The following is a 20,204-nucleotide window of genomic DNA, read 5'->3' as shown; positions in this document are numbered from 1 at the left end:
ACAATTATATAATTAAAAATATATCATTTAAAATTATAACCCTTTTTTGTTCCTTGCTAAATGTTGTGTGTGTGCTTGCAAATCATATATATCTGAACCTGGTAAATTGCGTTACATATGCCCATTAGGTATAGATCACTGACTATGCTGGTCAACTCCATTGCATCCTTACCATAGCACAAAATTAAAACATTTTGAGAATGCCTGAAGTACTCTGAATTGTGACTCATCAGTAAATGAGCTAATTAGAATTTATTTGGAAACTAATAAAATGGTTGTTTCTGAAAGAAGTCTCTGTATCAATGGTATGATTATATTCAAATAAGATTTTAGAGTCCTAGATACACAAGTCACTTTGACTACATCCTGTATTACAGAAGTGGTACTCAGATTATTTTTTAAAATTACTTTTTTATAGATTGTGCTTTCAAAGTCTACATTGATCTACAGATAATTAAAGCAGGATGTACACGTTTATATTCCAAAGGATTTCTAGGTATTTTATTCTCTTTGTAGCAATTGTTAATGGGAGTTCACTCATGATTTGGCTCTCTGTTTGTCTATTATTGGCTGTTGGGGGGTGGGGGGCTAGGGGAGGGATAGCATTAGGAGAAATACCTAATGTAGATGACAGGTTGATGGGTGCAGCAAATCACCATGGCATGTGTATATCTGTGTAACAAAACCTGCATGTTCTACACATGTACCCCAGAACTTTAAGTATAGTAATAAAAAATATTTTTTTCTCCATGAAACGCCTTATATCTTTAAAAAGAGTTGATTTCTTTCATTCTTTCTGCTCTTCCTAGATGGTATATTTCTACCTAATCAGATTTTCAAAGCCTTCTTAGAGTTGTGATATGTGTTCAAGCTTTACTTAGCATTCTCAAAACAAAACAAAACAAAGAAAGGAGACTGTGGAATTTAAACCCAAATACATGGTTGGTTGCCAGCCAAACTTTTGAAATCAGTTGCTATGGAGATTCTTTTAATTTTGTCTTTCTCTTCTTCTGGGTCTAATTAGGGCATCAAAGTTTATAGCATATAAATATAATAATACCACTCATAATTCATATGGCAGATTCCAGCCACTTTATAACTAAAACAAAATATTTAAGACCAGTAGACTGGAAACACAGTTGAACTTCAAAAAAAATTAGCAATGCTATGTTAAAAGAGATAATGTAATGGCAACCAATGCCAAAATCAGGTTTATTCTAATTTCTTTGTTTGTACCAGCAGCTGAAAAAGTTTTATTCCTGTGCATTATTTGGAACTAATTCAGCTTTCCTGCTCTAATATTACTGGTATGAATATGCCCACTCAAATCTAAAAAAAAAAAGAACAAGAGATTTTGCAATCATTCACCAAAAAGCACCTTCTGGTACAGCTTATCCTCCAAAGGCTCATGATTACTTTGGCCTTTAGGTTTGAAACAGAAGAACTACCAAGACAGTACATTTTTAATATGTTTCTGATTCCCTTGGTAAATCAGCATACTTTCCCTAATACAGAGAGAAATTCCTAGAAATATGCACAACTTTAGAGCTTAAATACAAAGAGCTCATGAAATATTTAGCCAGAAATAAAATGGTACTTTGAATTCTGAAAAATTACGCTAAACTATATCTCTAGGAAAGAGATACACTGGTGACATTACAAATAAAATTCAAAAGCATTATATGTGCTCTAATTGTTAACCTTATATGTTTGTGTGATATTTAAGTGAAAATGACAATGAAGAAAATGTACAAGCATTTGATATAGAAATAACTAAAACAATAGCAGAAAATATACACAAGGTAAAGATAAACAAATACAGAATTCCAGAGTAGCATTTTTCCTTATTCATGTAATAATGTATATAATAAATAATCCAAAATTGAAGGAATATATAGTCATGTGATTTTAAAAGGCCATCTATGTCTATAGAGAATACGTTTTGTTTTCAACTGATACAGTCATTGTCATATTTATGGGGTACATTGTAATGTTTTAATATATGTATATATTATAGTACTGATCAAATCAAAGTTAACACTTATCATATCTCAAACACTTCTCATCTCTTTGTGGTAAAAACATTAAGTTTTTTTTTTAAGATTCAGTTATACACAAAAGTGGTAGGGTATATGCAGGAGAATGAAGCTGGAACTCTACCTTTTATCATACATAAATATAAACTCAGGACGGATTAAAGACTTAAAAGGCAAGACCTAAAACTATAGAAATTCTAGAAGAAAACCAAGGAAACTCAATTTTTCACAACAGCCTTGGCAAGGAATTTATGACTAAATCATCAAAAGCAATTGAAATGAAACCAAAAATTGACAAGTGGAATCTAATTAAACTAACGAGTTCTGCACAGAAAAAACAAACAAACAACAACAAAAAAAAAACCTCTCAACAGAGTAAACAGAAAACCTACAAAACAGGAGAAAATAGTCACAGACTATGCATACAACAAAGGTCACACTTCATGAATCCATAAAGAATTTAGTCAATTCAACAAGCAAAAACAACCCCATTAAAAAGTGGGCAAAGGCCATGAACACTTTTCTAAAAGAAGACAAACAAGCAGCCAACAAACATATGAAAGAAATGCTCTGTATCACTAATCATCAGAGAAATGCAAATCAAAACCACAGTGAGATACCATCTTACATTAGTCAAAACGGCCATTATTAAAAAGTCAAAAAATAACAGATGTTGGTGAGGTTACCGAGAAAAGGTAAAGCTTACACACTGCTGGTGGGAATGTAAATTAGTTCAGCCACTGTGGAAGGGAGTTTGAAGACTCTGAAAGAACTCAAAGCAGAATTACCATTTGACCCAGCAATTTCATTATTGGGTATATAACCAAAGGAAAATAAATCTGTCTCCCAAAAAGATACACGCATTCCTATGTTCATCGCAGGACGAATCACAATACCAAAAACATGGAATCAATCCAGGTGCCCATCAGTGGTGGATTGAATAAAGAAAATCTGTTACGTATACACCATGGAATACTACACAGTCACAAAAAAAAGAATGAAATCAAGTCCTTCACACTAACATGGATGCAGGTGGAGGCCATAATTCTAAGTGAGTTAACACAGGAACAGAAAACCAAACATTGCATATTCTCACTTAAAAGTGGATGCTCGACACTGGGTAAATGTGGACATACACATGGGAGCAATAAGCACTGGGGACTACTAGAGTGGGGAGGGAGAGAGGAGGAAAGGGCTAAAAATCTATTGTGTCCTATACTCACCATCTGGCTGACAAGACTAATCATACCCCAAATTTCACCATCACAATATACAAGAAACCTGCACATGTATCACTGATTCTAAAATAAAAGTTGAAATAATTTTTTTGAAAAGAAGTGGTATGGTAGCTTGGGCAAAACATTGGATCATAAATCAAAATACTTGAGTTCTAATGAGAACACATGGACACAGGGAGGGGAACATCATACACCAGGGCCTGTCAGCGGCTAGGGGGCTAGGGGAGGGATAGCATTAGGAGACATACCTAATGTTGATGGATGCAGCAAACAACCATGGCATGTGTAAACCTATGTAACAAACCTGCACGTTCTGCACGTGTGTCTCAGAACTTAAAGTATAATAATAATTAAAAAATACTTCTGTTCTAGGACCAACTCTATCAGTACAAGTTTTATGAATTTTGACAAAACCTAAGCCACTCTTGTTGACAGCTTCATCTGCTGACTGTACTAATAATATCTTTCCCACCTAATTCTCAAGGCTTCTGAAGTTCAAATGAAGATTAATAAATAAAAAAGGCTTTGAACATTAAAAGTTCTGTGTATATGTGAGCTGAAGTTGTTCATGATATTTCAGTTTTGGTTCCAAGAAGCAAATAATATCAAACTGCAATATTCTAGTTCAGAAATTATTAAAGGTAATGGTGACATAATTTGTCAACCTTCATTTTGACAATTTATATTCACCTCATTTGCAGTTAAACGAAGCCACAATTGGACTATGTTGCACAATTTTACAGGCCTAGCAGAATGAGTACATACGGCCCATTTAGCTAAGGATATTTTAATATATGATGTTCATTATGAGTTGATCTCTTTCAACCATATCACCCAGCTGATATGTATCTCCTTGAGAGATCACTATGTCTATTTTGCATACAGGTATTTATCAGGGTGTTGATTTTTTTTTTTTTAACAACCTATCACGTCTGACAATATACACAGAGAAATGACAATCCTCTGAAATGCATTAGAGTCTGTAGGCTCACCAGCCCTGTATGAATTGTCTTTAACGAAAATTTTGCCTGTAATTTTTCAAAAAAAAAGCTTTATTTCAGGCCGGGCTCAGTGACTCATGCCTGTAATCCCAGCACTTTGGGAAGCCAAGGCAGGCAGACCGTGAGGTCAAGAGATCAAGACCATCCCGGCCAACATGGTGAAACCCGATCTCTACTAAAAATACAAAAAATAGCTGGGCATGGTGGTGCGTGCCTGTAGTCCCAACTAATCGGGAGGCTAAGGCAGGAGAATCACTTGAACTCGGGAGGCAGAGGTTGCAGTGAACTGATATCATGCCACTGCACTCCATCCTGGCAACAGAGTGAGACTCCGTCTCACAAAAGAAAAAAAAAAAAAAACACTTTCATATGAAGACTACTTGTTTCCATTCTGTTTTTCTTTGAAGACACCTGTTTTGCAATTTGTCTCCAATTAATACACACATACACACACACACACACAGCCATCAATTGGTTTTAAATGAATTATGATTATAAATGAATTATTCAAAGAAAGGAAGGAAAGTATCAAGTTAAATCACCTTACCTTCCCCTGGTGTTGAGATACACACACTCTGCATGTTTCAACAATAAACGCAGCATATTGAGTAAGGCTGTGGGAGTTGAAGGTAAAAGTAAGAAAACAAAACCCTTTTACTTACGACAAATGAAAGTAGTCTCATCTGAATTATCAGCACAATCATTCACAAAATCACAAAGCTTGTCCTTTGCAATGCAGTGCTTATTAGCACACATGAATTCGTGAGCAGTACACTTTCTCTCTGGGTTAAGCAAAGGGGAGCAATCTTGGAAGGAAATATCATCCACTGCTACATCTCCTATGTAACTGATACCACGTTTGGCTCTGAAGACAATCTAAAAAAAAAAAAAAAGCCAGTTACAGTTACACTGTCAGTCAAGAAGTTCAAAACCTGGGCAAACACTATTTATCAAGCACATCAAGCTTGAAACTGTTTGTTTTGCCTTGTTTTTTTAATGTCCCTATGTTGAAAATGACCCAGGAAATTTAAGGACCATTTAAGACCTAGGTCATCCTCAATACCTAAGAATGTGGGAGTGGCAACACCACTGGCTCATGTCTAGATTTTTAGGAGATAGGTCTAAAAAATTGGCAGGAGACACCGATCCTTTGCCAGCTCTCTACTACCTTTGCCAGCTCTCAGATGTCAAACAAGACCTACTCCTGTTTCAGAGTATTGCTGCACAGGAAAGCAGTAGGTCGATCGGATGACATAAAGTACCAAGAGTGAAAAGATACAAGTAGATTCCTTATTTTGCTCAATTCTTGTCATTCCTCAGATCTCTCCATTCCTACTATTTGAAAGCTAAAAGATAAGTCTTCAGTACCATGAGTTTTTTTTTTTAATTGGACACATCTTTGGAATTGAAATGACTTTGATTTGCTTTTGATTCATATATGTGATGAACAGAATCTTCACATGTCCTATTGTTTGACAACGATCTCCCACATATGTGGACTTCAGTAGAATCAGAAAGAATGAAGAATAGCAACAGGAATCATTAATGGTTTTACAAATTCCATCATCAATTTGTTAACAATACCGTTGCTTGAAATAAAAATGAACGCTGTTTCATAACTACATAAAACATCACATATTCTGTAGTTTAGGATATTTCAGTGAAATGAATTCAGTCTTTTATTAAGTTTTCTGCAAGCTAAGTATGTATATGTTAACGTAAGAAATATTCAGATATTTCAAAATAAATTTAGAACAATTAGAGGTGAGTTAACAAGGTCAGTTTTACTTTAGTGATGTACAAAATACTGTTACCATATTTAGAAATGTCTTTTGACCAATTCTGGATGATTATTTTTCTTAAAATAAATAATTATAGTTTTTTTCCCTTCAGATGTGATAGGTCTTTATACCGTTGTGTGAACCTAGGTGCTATCCTCTTAACATGAGAAGATGGAATAATTGAAATCATGCCTCTCACATTATCAAAAGAAAAATATAACTGTGTTCGTATAGTGAATTTACATAAAAGGAATAGACTGCTCTTCATAGTAGGTGAGCTTGGAAAGAAAAAAAATCAATTAGTAAAATAGATGAAGAGCTTGAAAGTGATTAAAAGAGATGAAACCAAAAAGTATAATAAGGACTATGATTTTCTTAAAAGGGAAATCGAGCCATGGAAAAATATTGATATGCAAAATAAAAAAGACACTCTATTATCTGGATAATCTAAAATTTCAATACATGCTGTAATGCTCTGTGAATAAGAAATCAGATAATGCAATGAGTGTTGCACTATTAATTTGCTTATCTTCTGTCATATAGGTCCAATCTCAGTTGCTTGCCTTGTTCAAATAATCAAATCATCACTTATATCTCAACGTTTCACACAGTGTTGGCTGGGATTCCCTAGACTTTAACACTGAATGTGATTAACTGTTCTTAAAAAAGAGAGAAACTACAATGTATCTTTTTTTTTCCAGACAGAATAAAGTCAGGGTTAATTATTTTTGTAAAATTTGGTAGACAACGTAGCATGGCAGTTGCACTGTGGACTGGTGGAAGGCCTGACCCTGTCTACAGTCAGCCTCTGCCACTTGTAGTTACATAACTAGAACAGAAGACCTAACATCTGGGTATTTCTGTATTCTAATTTATAATATGGAGATGATAATACTATGTAACTTGCAAGGTTATTGTGAAAGCAAGATGAGTAAATATTTTAAAAATTCATATAACAGTATGTAGCACTCGGTAAGTGCTACATACGTGATTGCTCTAATAGTAAAAATTATAATTAAATATTTTGTTTTAATTTGGGGGGGTTCCCAAATAAAATTATACAAACTTCCCAGAGATGTTCAGCATACCATAGCTAAAAATATTTTATATGTTTCCTCAAGGGCTAGAGGCACTCATCTTTGTGAGACTAAAGAGAACAATCTTGTAAGAAATGGCAGAATTGTGAAGAGTGTGCCTAACTCATCACTGTCTCTCTCGTGTATGGTGCATAGCAATGTGCTTTGCATGTAGTAAGTGCTCAATAATATTTTATGGAAGAAATCACACATAAAACAGCAAATATTCACAAGTCATTAGTATTTAGTTTTAAGAGTCAAAAAATCAGGGCTATATTTCTCTTTAATCTCAATATGTGAAAAATTAGAAATTCAGAATGGCTAAATTAATAATTGATTGTATGTGCTGAAATTCCCCTTAATATTTTCAAACATGGCTTTACTATACAAATATTTTACATGCACAGAACTAGTTAGACTTCATCACCTGGGGTCTGTTAAGACTAAGAAGAAAATGCTGTACATAAATGGCTCTGTGTTCTCACTCTGCCTATTCAAATTTTAACAAATCTTCAGAGCTAAGCCTCATCTTCTAAGAAAATTCCCAATAAAACAACAGCCAATGGAGGCCTTGCTTTCTTGGTAATCCATAAGAAATATGCTTTGTGCCAAACATTTCAGCATATGCTTATTTTCAATTTAAACATTTTCACCTGCGTACTAGTACGTTTCTTTAGTTATTAATATGTATAGGTCTGATCCTCTTACTATTATCACAAATTCCATGAAGACAAGTAGAGCATTACACAATATTGTGCCTCCCAAAATATTTTTAAATTAGGTGAATCTATTGCCTATAATAAGGTTTAACAATGTAATATGTTTTCCAAAGACTGTCTTTTAAATTGGGTTTGAAAGAATTAATTGCTGTACAAGCTCTGAGAATATATTTGCAAAACAGAGTGAAACGTTCTTTATATGTGTGGGGCTGGTTGGGGAGTGAAGGAAGGTTGTTATTCAAATTAAATGTTCCTAGAAGTACGAATATCTACTTGGAAGAAATTAGAGTATTCTGAAGTTGTCAATTCCTTATGTAAAATGCCCCATGGAGTGTTAAGTGTCGTGTCTACGTATCCATAGAACACATCAAAAAGGGAATGGGGAGCAAGAAGACTGTGAGTATGGAAGGAAATAAATGAGGATGAAAAAAAAAATCAGCAGAACTCACTCATGCCGTAACTACCTGGATTACACACCTGTGTATGTGAACGAATGCCTAAAAACACTTCTGCTCTCTTCCACTGTGCACCTTGCCATCCAGTTTGAGACCACAATTTAGAAGTAACATTATCTTTCTTGATGAGTACCTGCAGAGATAAATCAGTTAAACGGCATTGAAGTATTTTATTTCGAGAAATTGCAAACATGTAGAATTCTTCCAGTGATTCCTTTTTAGTTGCAATATCAACATGAAGTCCCGGAGAGAAGAGCTAAGACATTTTTTTTTATTAGATATCTTTGTTTTCTACAGCATTGTGCCCCTAGGGTACCTCACAAGCTTTGTACAATAAAGATGAGCATGAATATCTGTCAGTCAAGTCCTAAGGTATCTGGGCACCATTTAATTAAGAACTCAACTACATTAACTTTTTAAAAATCTGGCGGCAGTAACAATTGCTGTTTTATATATTATATAATATTCTTGTGGTCAAATGAGAAAGTATGGAATTGCTTACTAAGACACTCTTTTGAGAATGATCTTTCTCATTAGATGATTCCAGAGGGGCAGTAATGTTACAATGTCAGCTCATTTCATTGTAAGCGCACAGATGGGTGAGATGAGTGAGCATCTATTTATGCTGCACTAGTAAGAGCTTCCTGCCCAACAGCCGTGAAACCAACATATTCTCATCAGTACGGTATCCTCACCATAAAGCAGAATCCAGATTACTCTCAGCAAACTATTATGGCTCTTCTTTTAGAATGATACAAAACGAGCCATGAAGTGAGTAACTAAGGCTCACAGGAGAGTGGAACAATTTTGGATTGTAAAATAACTGAATTAGATAGTGTATTAAATGATTTCACAACACTACTTTTTAAAAATAGAACTTATACAACCAAAGGATTATTCAGATAAAAGATTTGTGAAAGTCCTGACTTTTAAAAGTGAAGATGAATTTCAATGATTTATCTGTTTTTTTTAATGAAATTCACATTTTAAAAATGTAATTGGAGTCTCCAGAGTCACCGAAAAAATGTGTTACCAGCAAAACTATCATTAAATTATCAGTCTATAAAATTCAAAATAATTTGGAACACTATCAAGGTCAAGAAAATATCGTTTCTAACCAATAACTAAAAATCAATTTTGAAAGGCATTGAAAAAAATGTATAGTAAACGAGTCTTCTTTATATATACACTATATACAGAGCGCTGAGAAAAAACATGTTCAAGAAACGTACTAATGCAACATTTAATGTTATTTTTCCATGCACAAAAAAAATCAGGCATAGATATCATTTTATTCATTTTATAATTCCATACTTACAAAATTTTAATCCTTTTTAAAAAGTTAATCTACCAATATCAAATTTTATACTGAAAAAATGAAAGTATATTTCAAATCATCAATCCTAACCCCATAATATTCCAGACAAATAATTCTCATTTTATTGACAAAAATCTTACAGTAAGTTGTAGTAATTGCTTTGCTTAAAACCATTTTTAAAAAGTCACTTTACAACAATAAGTTATAACATCAATCCAGAAGACCATTTGGATGCCTTTAGATTATTAAACATAACCATGCACGTATACACACAAATATACTTTTAAACTGTTTTCAGAATGAAAACAATAAATGTTTCCAATAAAAAAAAAAAAAACATTTTGAAAGAAACTACGTTTGTCTAAAGTTTCTTTAGAAAAATGAATAACAATAGCCAGGAAAACCATAGAATAAAAAAAATAGGAGTTGGGGTAGCACCTACTACTAATATTGCAATCAACGTTTTGGAAAATAAATGACCTAGCAGTTGGTCACAGTCTGCATCTCTACTGGGGAAAAAGCAGGAAACTCATGTCTAATGTTGTTGCAAATATGCTCAAGATTTCTTGGCAAGCTAATAGTATTTAAGAGGGGGAGAGTCCTTATCAATAGATTGCTTCTAGCAAGCTAGCCCCACTCTAAAACTGCTCACAGTATATACAATTCTGGAATTTGTGGATTTATTTTCAGACAAGGTTTCCTGGAAAGTAACACATAAGCTATGAAACAGAATAAATGGAGATGCTCCAAATTTTAGTTGGCTTCTTCAGTATAACTGATGTGTCTACGCATATTACTCATGAACCTTATGCATTATTCTCTACCAGGGAATATACAGTATGGGAAGAAAGGACTTGGGGCTCTGAATTAATATTCCAGAACTGCTCTCTGGCCTGTACATGTTGGATCCCCAGAACAAAACATACAGGACTTCTTGAAACAATAGTTAATTCCAGAGACTGGACAGGATAAAAGAAGGTGAAGTTTGTAACATCTTGGCCAAAAGAAAGAATATGCTCAAAGAACAATGGGCCTTTTTAGAGAGACATGGAGGTTGGTTAAGAGGGACTCTTATTTCCAAATCTGAGACAATTTGAGGACCAAATAAATAATAATACTATTATGTTGACTAAAATAGAAACTTATGAGTCCACATTGATATAGAACAGTAAATGAACATACAAATAGAGACATGAGAATTTTTTTCAATATGAATCCAATCTACAAATGTGGACAGAATAATGGAGTTAGAAAATCACAGTTAGGCAATTAGCATTGTAAAATTAATTCAGGCAAAAAAAAAAAAAAAGCCACCACTGAAGGCAAAAATTTGTGGGTAAAATGGAGATGAACTCAATATTCATATTGATTTCTCTTTGCAAAATATTTATTGATAACAAACCACATAAGTAATGGGGCTGATAAGGATCACTAACTAATGGGATGCAATAAAAATAACACTATGTTAGTTATATAATAGGGAAAAAAGAGCTTAACACAATAAAATTAAACTAAGAGACATTTTACAAAATGACGTGGCTATTGGCTTTTAAAATAGCAAGTTTATAAAAACCTAGGGAAGATAAGGAATTATTCCTGTTTGAAAGACTGTGGAAAGAAATAACTTGGTATAATCTATTATCCTATACTGGATTTTTTTTTTCTATAGGGGACATTACCAGGACAACTCATTTAAAAAAAATAAGATCTCTGAGTGAAGGATATATTGGAGTTGTCTGTGCTATTCTTGAAACATTTTATGTGTTTAAAACAGTTTAATTTTTTTTAACAGAAACATTTTGAAAAACACTATTGCAGAATGTAGTACTACTATCATCAAAGGCAACAAGAAGACACATCCAGATATTACCCAAGTATATATATTTATTTGAATGTGTTACACTCAGAACACTGATATTGAAACATGCATATGTTTCAAGTGTAAAATAGTATTACCCAGAAGCTGTAACCTCAGCATAGAGACAACATTCATAATTAAATAGAATAAAAATTACTTACTAGCTATTCATGTCCAATTCTGCTAAAGTTTTTACTCCATCATATCATTACAAATCTAGTGAAGTGTTGGTAATTGTCCATTTTCACTTATTAACAGAATATATTTTAATGATACCAAATTATGCACTATGAACTTTTACAGAGAAAATTCAGAAAATGTGATTGCCTAAGTAGTACCTGAAGAGAACCAACGGTGGCCCCATTCATATGTGTCCAGAACACCAAGGTACATTTTGGTCCCGTGAATGAAATGACAGGAGTAAGAATGTCAGCTGTGTCACCAAATTTCCCATTAGAACTGTCAGCATACAGGTACCAGCCATCTGTGGTATTTCTGGAAAAGGAATTTATCATATTATAAAAAGAAGAAGAGGCCAGGTGCAATGGCTCATGCCTGCAATCCCAGCAATTTGGGAGGTTGAGGCAGGTGGATCACCTGTGGTCAGGAGTTCAAGACCAACCTAGCCAACATGATGAAACCCCGTCTCTACTAAAAATACGAAAAAACAAGCTGGGCGTGGTGGCGTGTGCCTATAATCCCAGCTACTCAGGAGGCTGAGGCAGGAGAATAGCTTGAACCCAGGAGGTGCAGGTTGCAATGAGCTGAGATTGTGTCATTGTACTCCCGTCTGGGCAACAAGGTGAAACTCCATCTCAAAAAAAGAAGAAGAAGAGGAAGAATATTGCAAAACACAGTATAGTTTGTCACTAACCATATTTTATTGCTTTATATTTTTTTCTAAAAGTATAATGTGTTATATAGCATAATTATCGCCCATTACCTTCATCAGAAATAATACTTCTGCCCCTTTGGTTTTGAACCCATAGTCCTTGCAATGATATCAATTGGCACAATGTGTATACAATTATGACAAACGCTAAAACTACCAAATCTGTAATAACTTGGTTGATATTTTTACATAATACCACTAACACTCTAATCAGCATTTTAGAGCTAATTTTAATGTGAGTAAAATGAAGCCTTAAAACACTGATTGCCTTTAGAAGAAACATTAAAGGAAGGAAAAAACGTGAATAAGTAGGGGATGAAAAACAGGAAACTGGTCTGTCTCAAAGGGTTTCCATTCAAGTTTACTCTCTCTATATTGATTTAGCTCAGTTTCACTTCAACACATTTTAGTAACCTTGTGCATAATTTTAAAGAATATCCTTCCTTTCCTAGGCCTAAATTAAAAAGGAAAAATAATGATGGAAACGATTAAATATCAATATATTTTCTGCTATAAAAGAAACAATTTATAACCCTACTTGGAAAATTAATTCAAAAGAGAATAAAACATTAAAGTCATTCTAGGTTATATACAGCTTTTTGAAGCATAAAGAAGTGATCCACACAGTTTGGGTATTCTGGCACTCTGTTTTGGATTAACTTGATTTCTTGCCACTTTCTAATTTAAATATAGATGCTAGAAACTAGAGTTTAAATTTGCTTCTTATTAAAGCTATTTTATTTTGAAAATTTTATCATTTTGGGGAATTATGAAGAGCAAACAGATGGAAAGAGACGTGGAAGTAGTCATTCAGTCACCATATATTTAGAGAGTGCTCAGTCTTGCAAGTCTTGCCAGTGGCTGTTCAGGTTTCTAGGAATAGAATTGTCTGCAAAAGATACAGCAGGGTTTGGCCTCAGGCCTCCTCATTTACTAGATGGTCAATTTAGGTCAGATTATTTAAATTCTCTAAACATCTTAGTTTCTTCATTTCAGAAAATGAGATAGTTCCATGTATGGTGTTAATAAGAATCATAAATAAAATATGTGGAATATCTAACACAGTACCTGGCATATTTTATATATTAAAAAAAAGGTAGTTGTACTTTGTGGTTAGGTTTATATCATTCATTCTTCCTAATGAAATAAGAACTTCAGTGTGCTGCAAACCATAGAGTTATGAGTTAATTTTTAAGAGGCAGAATTATCATTTATATTTGTCTGAATTATGTCTCAGAGAAAAAGCATTTCCAGCTTTCTTTCTTATATGTAATACGCTAAATATCCCAGTATAACAGGGATACCCAGAACAAAGATGGATATACCTATACATTCAGATATATAGAAGCAATAGTCAAGAAAAAATTGCATGCACATACCTATATACATATGATTTATTTAACATGCAAATCTTTCTTTAAGCAAATGTCAGGATTATTATAATTTTATTATACTTCATTGAAAATTATTTCAATGTGCTACATCTAAATGTCCACCAGGAAATTGAGTTCTGCTTATGAGATGTAGCTTGAATTGTCCATTCCTCTCCAATTTTAATGCTATCACTTCATCACATTTTTACTACCTCTTGCTTAGAATAATAAATCTCATTGTTCTTTCACATATACTGTTGATTCACTCTATTCCTTCTTCACACATCACTTAGAATAATTTTTTAATGGATATTGGATTAAATCATGTCCCCCAATGCACTTCTTAAAACCTGCTAAAGTCTTTTAATTGACAGGATACCAGGAAGGGGAGCAAGAAGGAATAAAGAGGAGTTGATTAATGGGTACAAAATTACTGTTTAATGGAAGAAAAAGACCTAGTGTTTGATAAATCAGTAGGGTGACTATAGTTTATAATAATCTACTGTACACTTCAAAGTGGCTAGAAGGGAATCATTTCAATGTTTCTAACATAAAGAAAAGACAAATATTTAAGGTGATGAATATCCCAGGTATGCCGATTTGATCTTTATGATTTAATTGAATGTATGAAATTATCACATGTACTCTGGAGCTACGTACATCTATCATGCATCAATTAAAACATAGTTTTGAAATAATTGAAATATACACTTAATATGCCTTACAAATCTCTACATAACTTGGATCTCTGTCTCCCAGTGGGAATAGGAGTTGGGAAGAGATGATTCCCATCGCCCCGCCTGAGGCAACGCAATCTGACTCCAGAGCAACACCACATGTGTGAATTATCAAGCTTAGTGTTTTAAAAATATCAATTCCTCACAAATTGGTTTAAAGATTCAACGAAATCCCAACACACTCCTGATAGACTTTATTTTTCAGAAATTGGAAAACTAATCTTAAGCTTCATTTAGAAATGTAAGGAGATGGGAATAGCTAATTTTATCATGAGAAGAACAGAGTTGGAGGATTTAATCAGATATCAAGACTCATTCAGGACACAGGCATGGGCAAAGACTTCATGACTAAAACATCAAAAGTAATGGCAACTAAAGCCAAAATAGACAAATGGGATCTAATTGAACTAAACAGCTTCTGTACAGCAAAAGAAACTATTATCACCGTGAACAGACAACCTAGCGAATGGGAGAAAATTTTTGCAATCTATCCATCTGACAAAGTTCTAATATCCAAAATCTACAAGGAACTTAAACAAATTTACAAGAAAAAAACAACCCCATCAAAAGTGGGCAAAGGATATGAACAGAAACTTCTCAAAAGAAGACATTTATGCAGCCAACAAACATATGAAAAAAATCTCATTATCACTGGTAATTGAAGAAATGCAAATCAAGACCACAATGAGATACCATCTCATGGCAGTTAGAATGGCAACCATTAAAAAGACAGGAAACAACAGATGCTGGAGAGGATGTGGCGAAATAGGAACACTTTTACACTGTTGGTGGGAGTGTAAATTAGCTTAACCATTGTAGAAGACAGTGTGGTGATTCCTCAAGGATCTAGAACCAGGAATACCATTTGATCAAGCAATCTCATTTTGGGGTTTTTACCCAAAGGAATATAAATCATTCTACAATAAAGACACATGAACACATACGTTTATTTTAGCCCTATTTACAATAGTAAAGACTTGGAACCAACCCAAATGCCTATCAATGATAGACTGGATAAAATGTGGCACATATACACCATGGAATACTAGGCGGCCATGAAAAAGAATATGTTCATGTCCTTTGCAGGGACATGGATGAAGCTGGAAACCATTATCCTTAGTAAACTAACACAGGAACAGAAAACCAAACACTGCATGTTCTCACTCATAAGTGGTAGTTGAACAATGAGAACACACTGACACAAGGAGGGGAACATCACACACCGGGGCCTGTCGAGGTAGGGGGCAAGGGGAGGGAGAGCATTAGGATAAATATCTAATGCATGCAGGGCTTAAACCTAGATGATGGGTTGATAGGTGCAGCTAACCACCATGGCACATGTATACCTATGTAACAAACCTGCACGTTCAGCACATATATCCCAGAACCTAAAGTAAAATTTGAAAACAAAACAAAACAAAAAAAAAGCAGTTTTATAAAACTCAGGTTAGCAGTTCACAAATTCCATTTCATATGTGACTACAAAAGAAAATAACTTTAAAATTAAGATTTTTTTGTCTACAAATGCATTAAATGTTTTAAATCAATAAATGCTTTAAGTTAAAAAACCAAAAAAAAAGACTCATTATAGAGTTATCAGGTGCTATGGTCTGAACATTTGTGTTCCCCCAAATTCACATGTTGAACTCCTAAATACAAAGGTGATCATCTTAGTATGTAGGGCCTTTAGGGAGTCAATTAAGTGACCTTAATGAGATTAATGCTCTTATAAAGGAGACCACAGAGAGCTAGCTAGTCCCTTCCACCACAAGAGGAAACAGCAAGCAGGCACCATCTATGAAGGAGGAAATAGGTCCTCATCAGATAACAAATCTGCCAGCACCATGATCTTGGACTTCCAGGCCTCCAAAACTGTGATAAATAAATGTGCTTCATTTGTAAGTCTGTTTATGGGTTTTTTTTGTTATAGCAGCCTGAATGGGCTAAAACATTAAGACAGAGTGGAATTAGAACAAGAACAAACAATCCAGAGAACTATAAGAAATAGTCCTGAAACAGATCCACATGTATTTGGACACCTGATTTATGAAAACTGTGGCTCTTGTGAAGTAGTTTTGGAAAGAATAACATTTTTTGTAAATGAACTGAATAAGTTAGTTAGCCATGAGAGGTAAAAATGAACCTTAACCAGTATTTAACAGCATTCAAAAATAGCAAATTCCAGGTAGATTATACTTGGAATGAAAGCTTATATAACAATACCTTCATGATGTGGGAATAAGAAAGTTTGTTTTCAACAGTATATAAAAATCACTAACCATAGAGGAAAATATTGAAAAAATGAGACTGCATTCAAAATAAGGATTTCTGTTTATCATAAAAATCAATATGATGATGACAAAGCCAACCAGTCAAAGGGAGAAAACATTTGCATCACATTAAATGAATACAACATTTATTGATTGCCTTCTTTGTAGCATGCGGTACGCCAGGTGTTCAACTGTGTGCGTGTGTGTCTGTGTATGTTATTATATGTACATATTTATTTAACTATATGCCTACCAGCTAGAACTGGATAAAATATCCCAAAATGTTGATATATGTATTGCTTTACGTAGGGACCACATCCATTTTGTTTTCTACACAGGGTCTAGTAGACCTTCAAAATACGTAAAATAACTAAGTGAATTTAAAATTAATAAAGCACATGTATAATAAAAAATAAGGGTGTGACAAAAATTGTAGACTCAGATAAAATTATACATAAAAAGTCGATCATTGTTCCAGACTGTGGCAAACATAAAAGGTAAGAAGAGACAGAATAAGGCTAATAGATCTGGAGACCATGGAGAAAGTACATGACTAGTGGTCACAGTTTTAGAAACGATAAAAGCATTTGTCACTGGTTCTTCAAATGGAAGTCCCTGTATTAATTACCCAGAAACTACACAAATAATGAAAAAAAAAAAACCTTAAGGTAATCAAGGTATAATTTCCCCAATCCAACAGAATTGTAGAAAATTCAATCATAAGGTCAAATATAAAATAAATTATGGAAACAATTGTCTAATATTATATATCTCTGAAATATCCCTTTCGCCTGCAGGGAAAAGAAAAAAAAAAAAAAGAGATACGTCAGGAGATCAATTTGAAAAACGCAAACAACAAAACTGCATTTGTGTTTTTATCAAACTGTGAACACAGTACAATGTAGCAATGTATCATTTGGTCGCCAGTCTTATAGGCATTAATTGGGGGCACATGATGTATGTATGATCCCTAATGGAAAAATGAAGAATTGCATAAACACTTGCCTGTGTCTGCAATGAGATTATTCAAGCATGCACCTGCAGAGGAAATCAGCTCCTCTCCTGGAATGAGTACAGCAGTAATGACCACAGCTAACAGTATTGTCATTCATAAAATATCAGCGTCCCTCTACCAACCTTCAAATTATCTTTTCTCATACAGAGCGGGAAGTAGGATGTTTTATAGAAGCATATATTTTTCTAATAAAACACATCATAAACCACACAGTAGTAAAGGTTTAAGAAAATCGTGCTTTACTTTCAGGTGTCGCAAAAGTAAAGATCCAAGGTGATAATGTACAAGTCCTTTTAAAAGTCGTTGTATAAAAAGAGATCTGATTTATAGTCCATGCTATTTTCACAAAAGTTGCCTAGGTCTTATAGGATAAACAGTTTCTAAACTCTTACTATCACACAGATTAAGGAATTAAAACACTGACTGTTTTTTCCTTTGTTGAGAATCTCCTGAGTAGTTACTCTAATTCAATGAGTAGGAAAAAAAATACCCATTAGTGAATAAATCAAGATATTTTTCAGTAAGGCCCATCAGTCTTTGGGCCTGGGCACACACAGTATGAGAGACATTCTCCAGGATCAGATGGAATCTGTCCTTTGATTCACCGTGCTAGCTTAGGCTGTTTTAGCATATCTGACATGACATAATCCACTAAAAGAGCCGTTGTGAACAATACTTCAAGCAGCAGAAAATACAAAGAACTTGCAATGGTCTTTTTTTTAGAGTCCATACCCCAAAATTTACATGTTGAAATCCTATTCTCCAAGGTAATGTTATTAAGGAGTGGGGCCACTGGGAGGTGATTGGGTCTTCAGGGTAAAACTTCCATGACTGGGATTACTGTCCTTAGAAAAGAGATCCTAGAACTATCTCAGCTTTTCCACCATGAGAAAACACAGCTAGAAGGCTCTATCTACCAACAAGAAAGCTCTCAGCAAATATGTCAGTGCCTTGATCGTAGCCTTATGAGCCTTCAGAACTGTGAGAAATATATGTTTGCTGTTTATAAGCAACCCAGTTTATAGCATTTAGAAACTGGAGCCCAAATGAGCCAAGCCAGTGGTCAATAGTGCAATTTTCTTTAAAAAAAATTTTTAGTTTTAATTTTTGTGTGTACATAGTAGGTACACATGAGGTACATAGTAGGTACTCATGTGCTTAACGGGCACATGAGATATTTTGGTATGGGAATGCAATGCATAATAATTACATCATGGAAAAATTGGCATCTATTTCCTCAAGCATTTATCCTTTCTGTTGCAATCCAATCATATTCCTTTAGTTATTTTAAGGTGCACGAATAAATTATTGACTATAGTCCCCCTGTTGTGCTATCAAATAGTAAGTCTTAATCATTCTATTTTTTGTACCCATTAACCATCCCTACCTCCCCCTTGCTCCCCGTACTACCCTTCCCAGCCTTTGATAACCACCACTCTTCTATTCTGTACCTCCATGAGTTCAATTGTCTGATGTTTAGATCCCACAAATAGGTGAGAACACTAGACTTCTCATAGTTTCCACAGCATTACCCTGGTATCTGCAGATCATTCCTCATTGTGCGGAACTGCACCCCATTCCCACTACCAACCCCATTGTGTGATGAAAAAGTCCCTGACCCACCAACTGCTGGAGTAAGTGGGCTTTGTAAACTTGCCAGACCAATCAGAGTTCTTCTGTGGGATTTTAGCATGTAAATTAATGAAAAAAGAACATTCCATATTGTTTGCCCAGTCTTCTTACTGGCTGACTCCCCAGAGTTTGGAAACAGCTGTGGCCAACTCCATAGCCCCATACATGACCTTTCTGCTCTGCTGTGGTATTCCAGAAGAAACCAAGACAGTCTTGTTTTTGACTTTATTGGTCCTTTCCAAAATACACATCTGGTCCTAATATCCTGCACAAAAATGTTCACTACATCTTGACTGACTCAAGGTGAGGTCCTTGAACTAAACTGTATGGCACTGCTCTGCAAGTAAATAGTTACTAGAACATATATATTTACGTGCAGAGCAAGTGTGCTTGGTAAATTACATAAATTTACTAATGACTTTAATAGTACCAATATAAAGGAGGCACAGAGAAATAAAAGTGCATGATTTATTTAAATAAAGGCATGAACCCACAAAATGGGTATATCTGGATGTCTGAGTAAATTCACAGGTATATGAATTTAGTATAATAGTTTATTACGATACCATTCTAGTAAAATTGTACTATTTTAGTAAAATAATATACCTATGTATAAGTAAACATTTTAAATAATAAGATAATGAAAAAATTTCAGCTAATATGGACTGTGTGCCTAGTAAATTATATAAATTATATATGATACATACATATTATATACATACATATTATATATTAGATATATATTATATAAAACATTATAATATGCAATAATTAAATATGTATTATATATAATTAAATATTAT

At 34.1% G+C, this 20,204-nt stretch overlaps 1 protein-coding gene across 2 annotated transcripts in view; it reads right to left on the bottom strand.

Annotated features, from left to right (window-relative positions):
• The window catches only part of MALRD1 (MAM and LDL receptor class A domain containing 1), a 715,118-nt gene that overhangs the window by 416,511 nt on the left and 278,403 nt on the right, over positions 1-20,204 (bottom strand). For both annotated transcript variants that reach the window (XM_017869225.1, XM_017869224.1), the window contains exons 22-24: positions 11,821-11,977; positions 8,329-8,439; positions 4,938-5,151 (exon numbers count right to left, since the gene is read on the bottom strand). In XM_017869225.1, the coding sequence (XP_017724714.1) occupies positions 4,938-5,151; positions 8,329-8,439; positions 11,821-11,977 (482 nt within the window). The remainder of the gene's footprint in view (positions 1-4,937; positions 5,152-8,328; positions 8,440-11,820; positions 11,978-20,204) is intronic.

This window comes from Rhinopithecus bieti, unplaced genomic scaffold (assembly GCF_001698545.2).
Source record: "Rhinopithecus bieti isolate Rb0 unplaced genomic scaffold, ASM169854v2 scaffold_3043, whole genome shotgun sequence".
NCBI lineage: Eukaryota > Metazoa > Chordata > Mammalia > Primates > Cercopithecidae > Rhinopithecus > Rhinopithecus bieti.
Note: the sequence above shows the minus strand (reverse complement) of the source record. Positions and strands in the feature narration are given on the sequence as shown.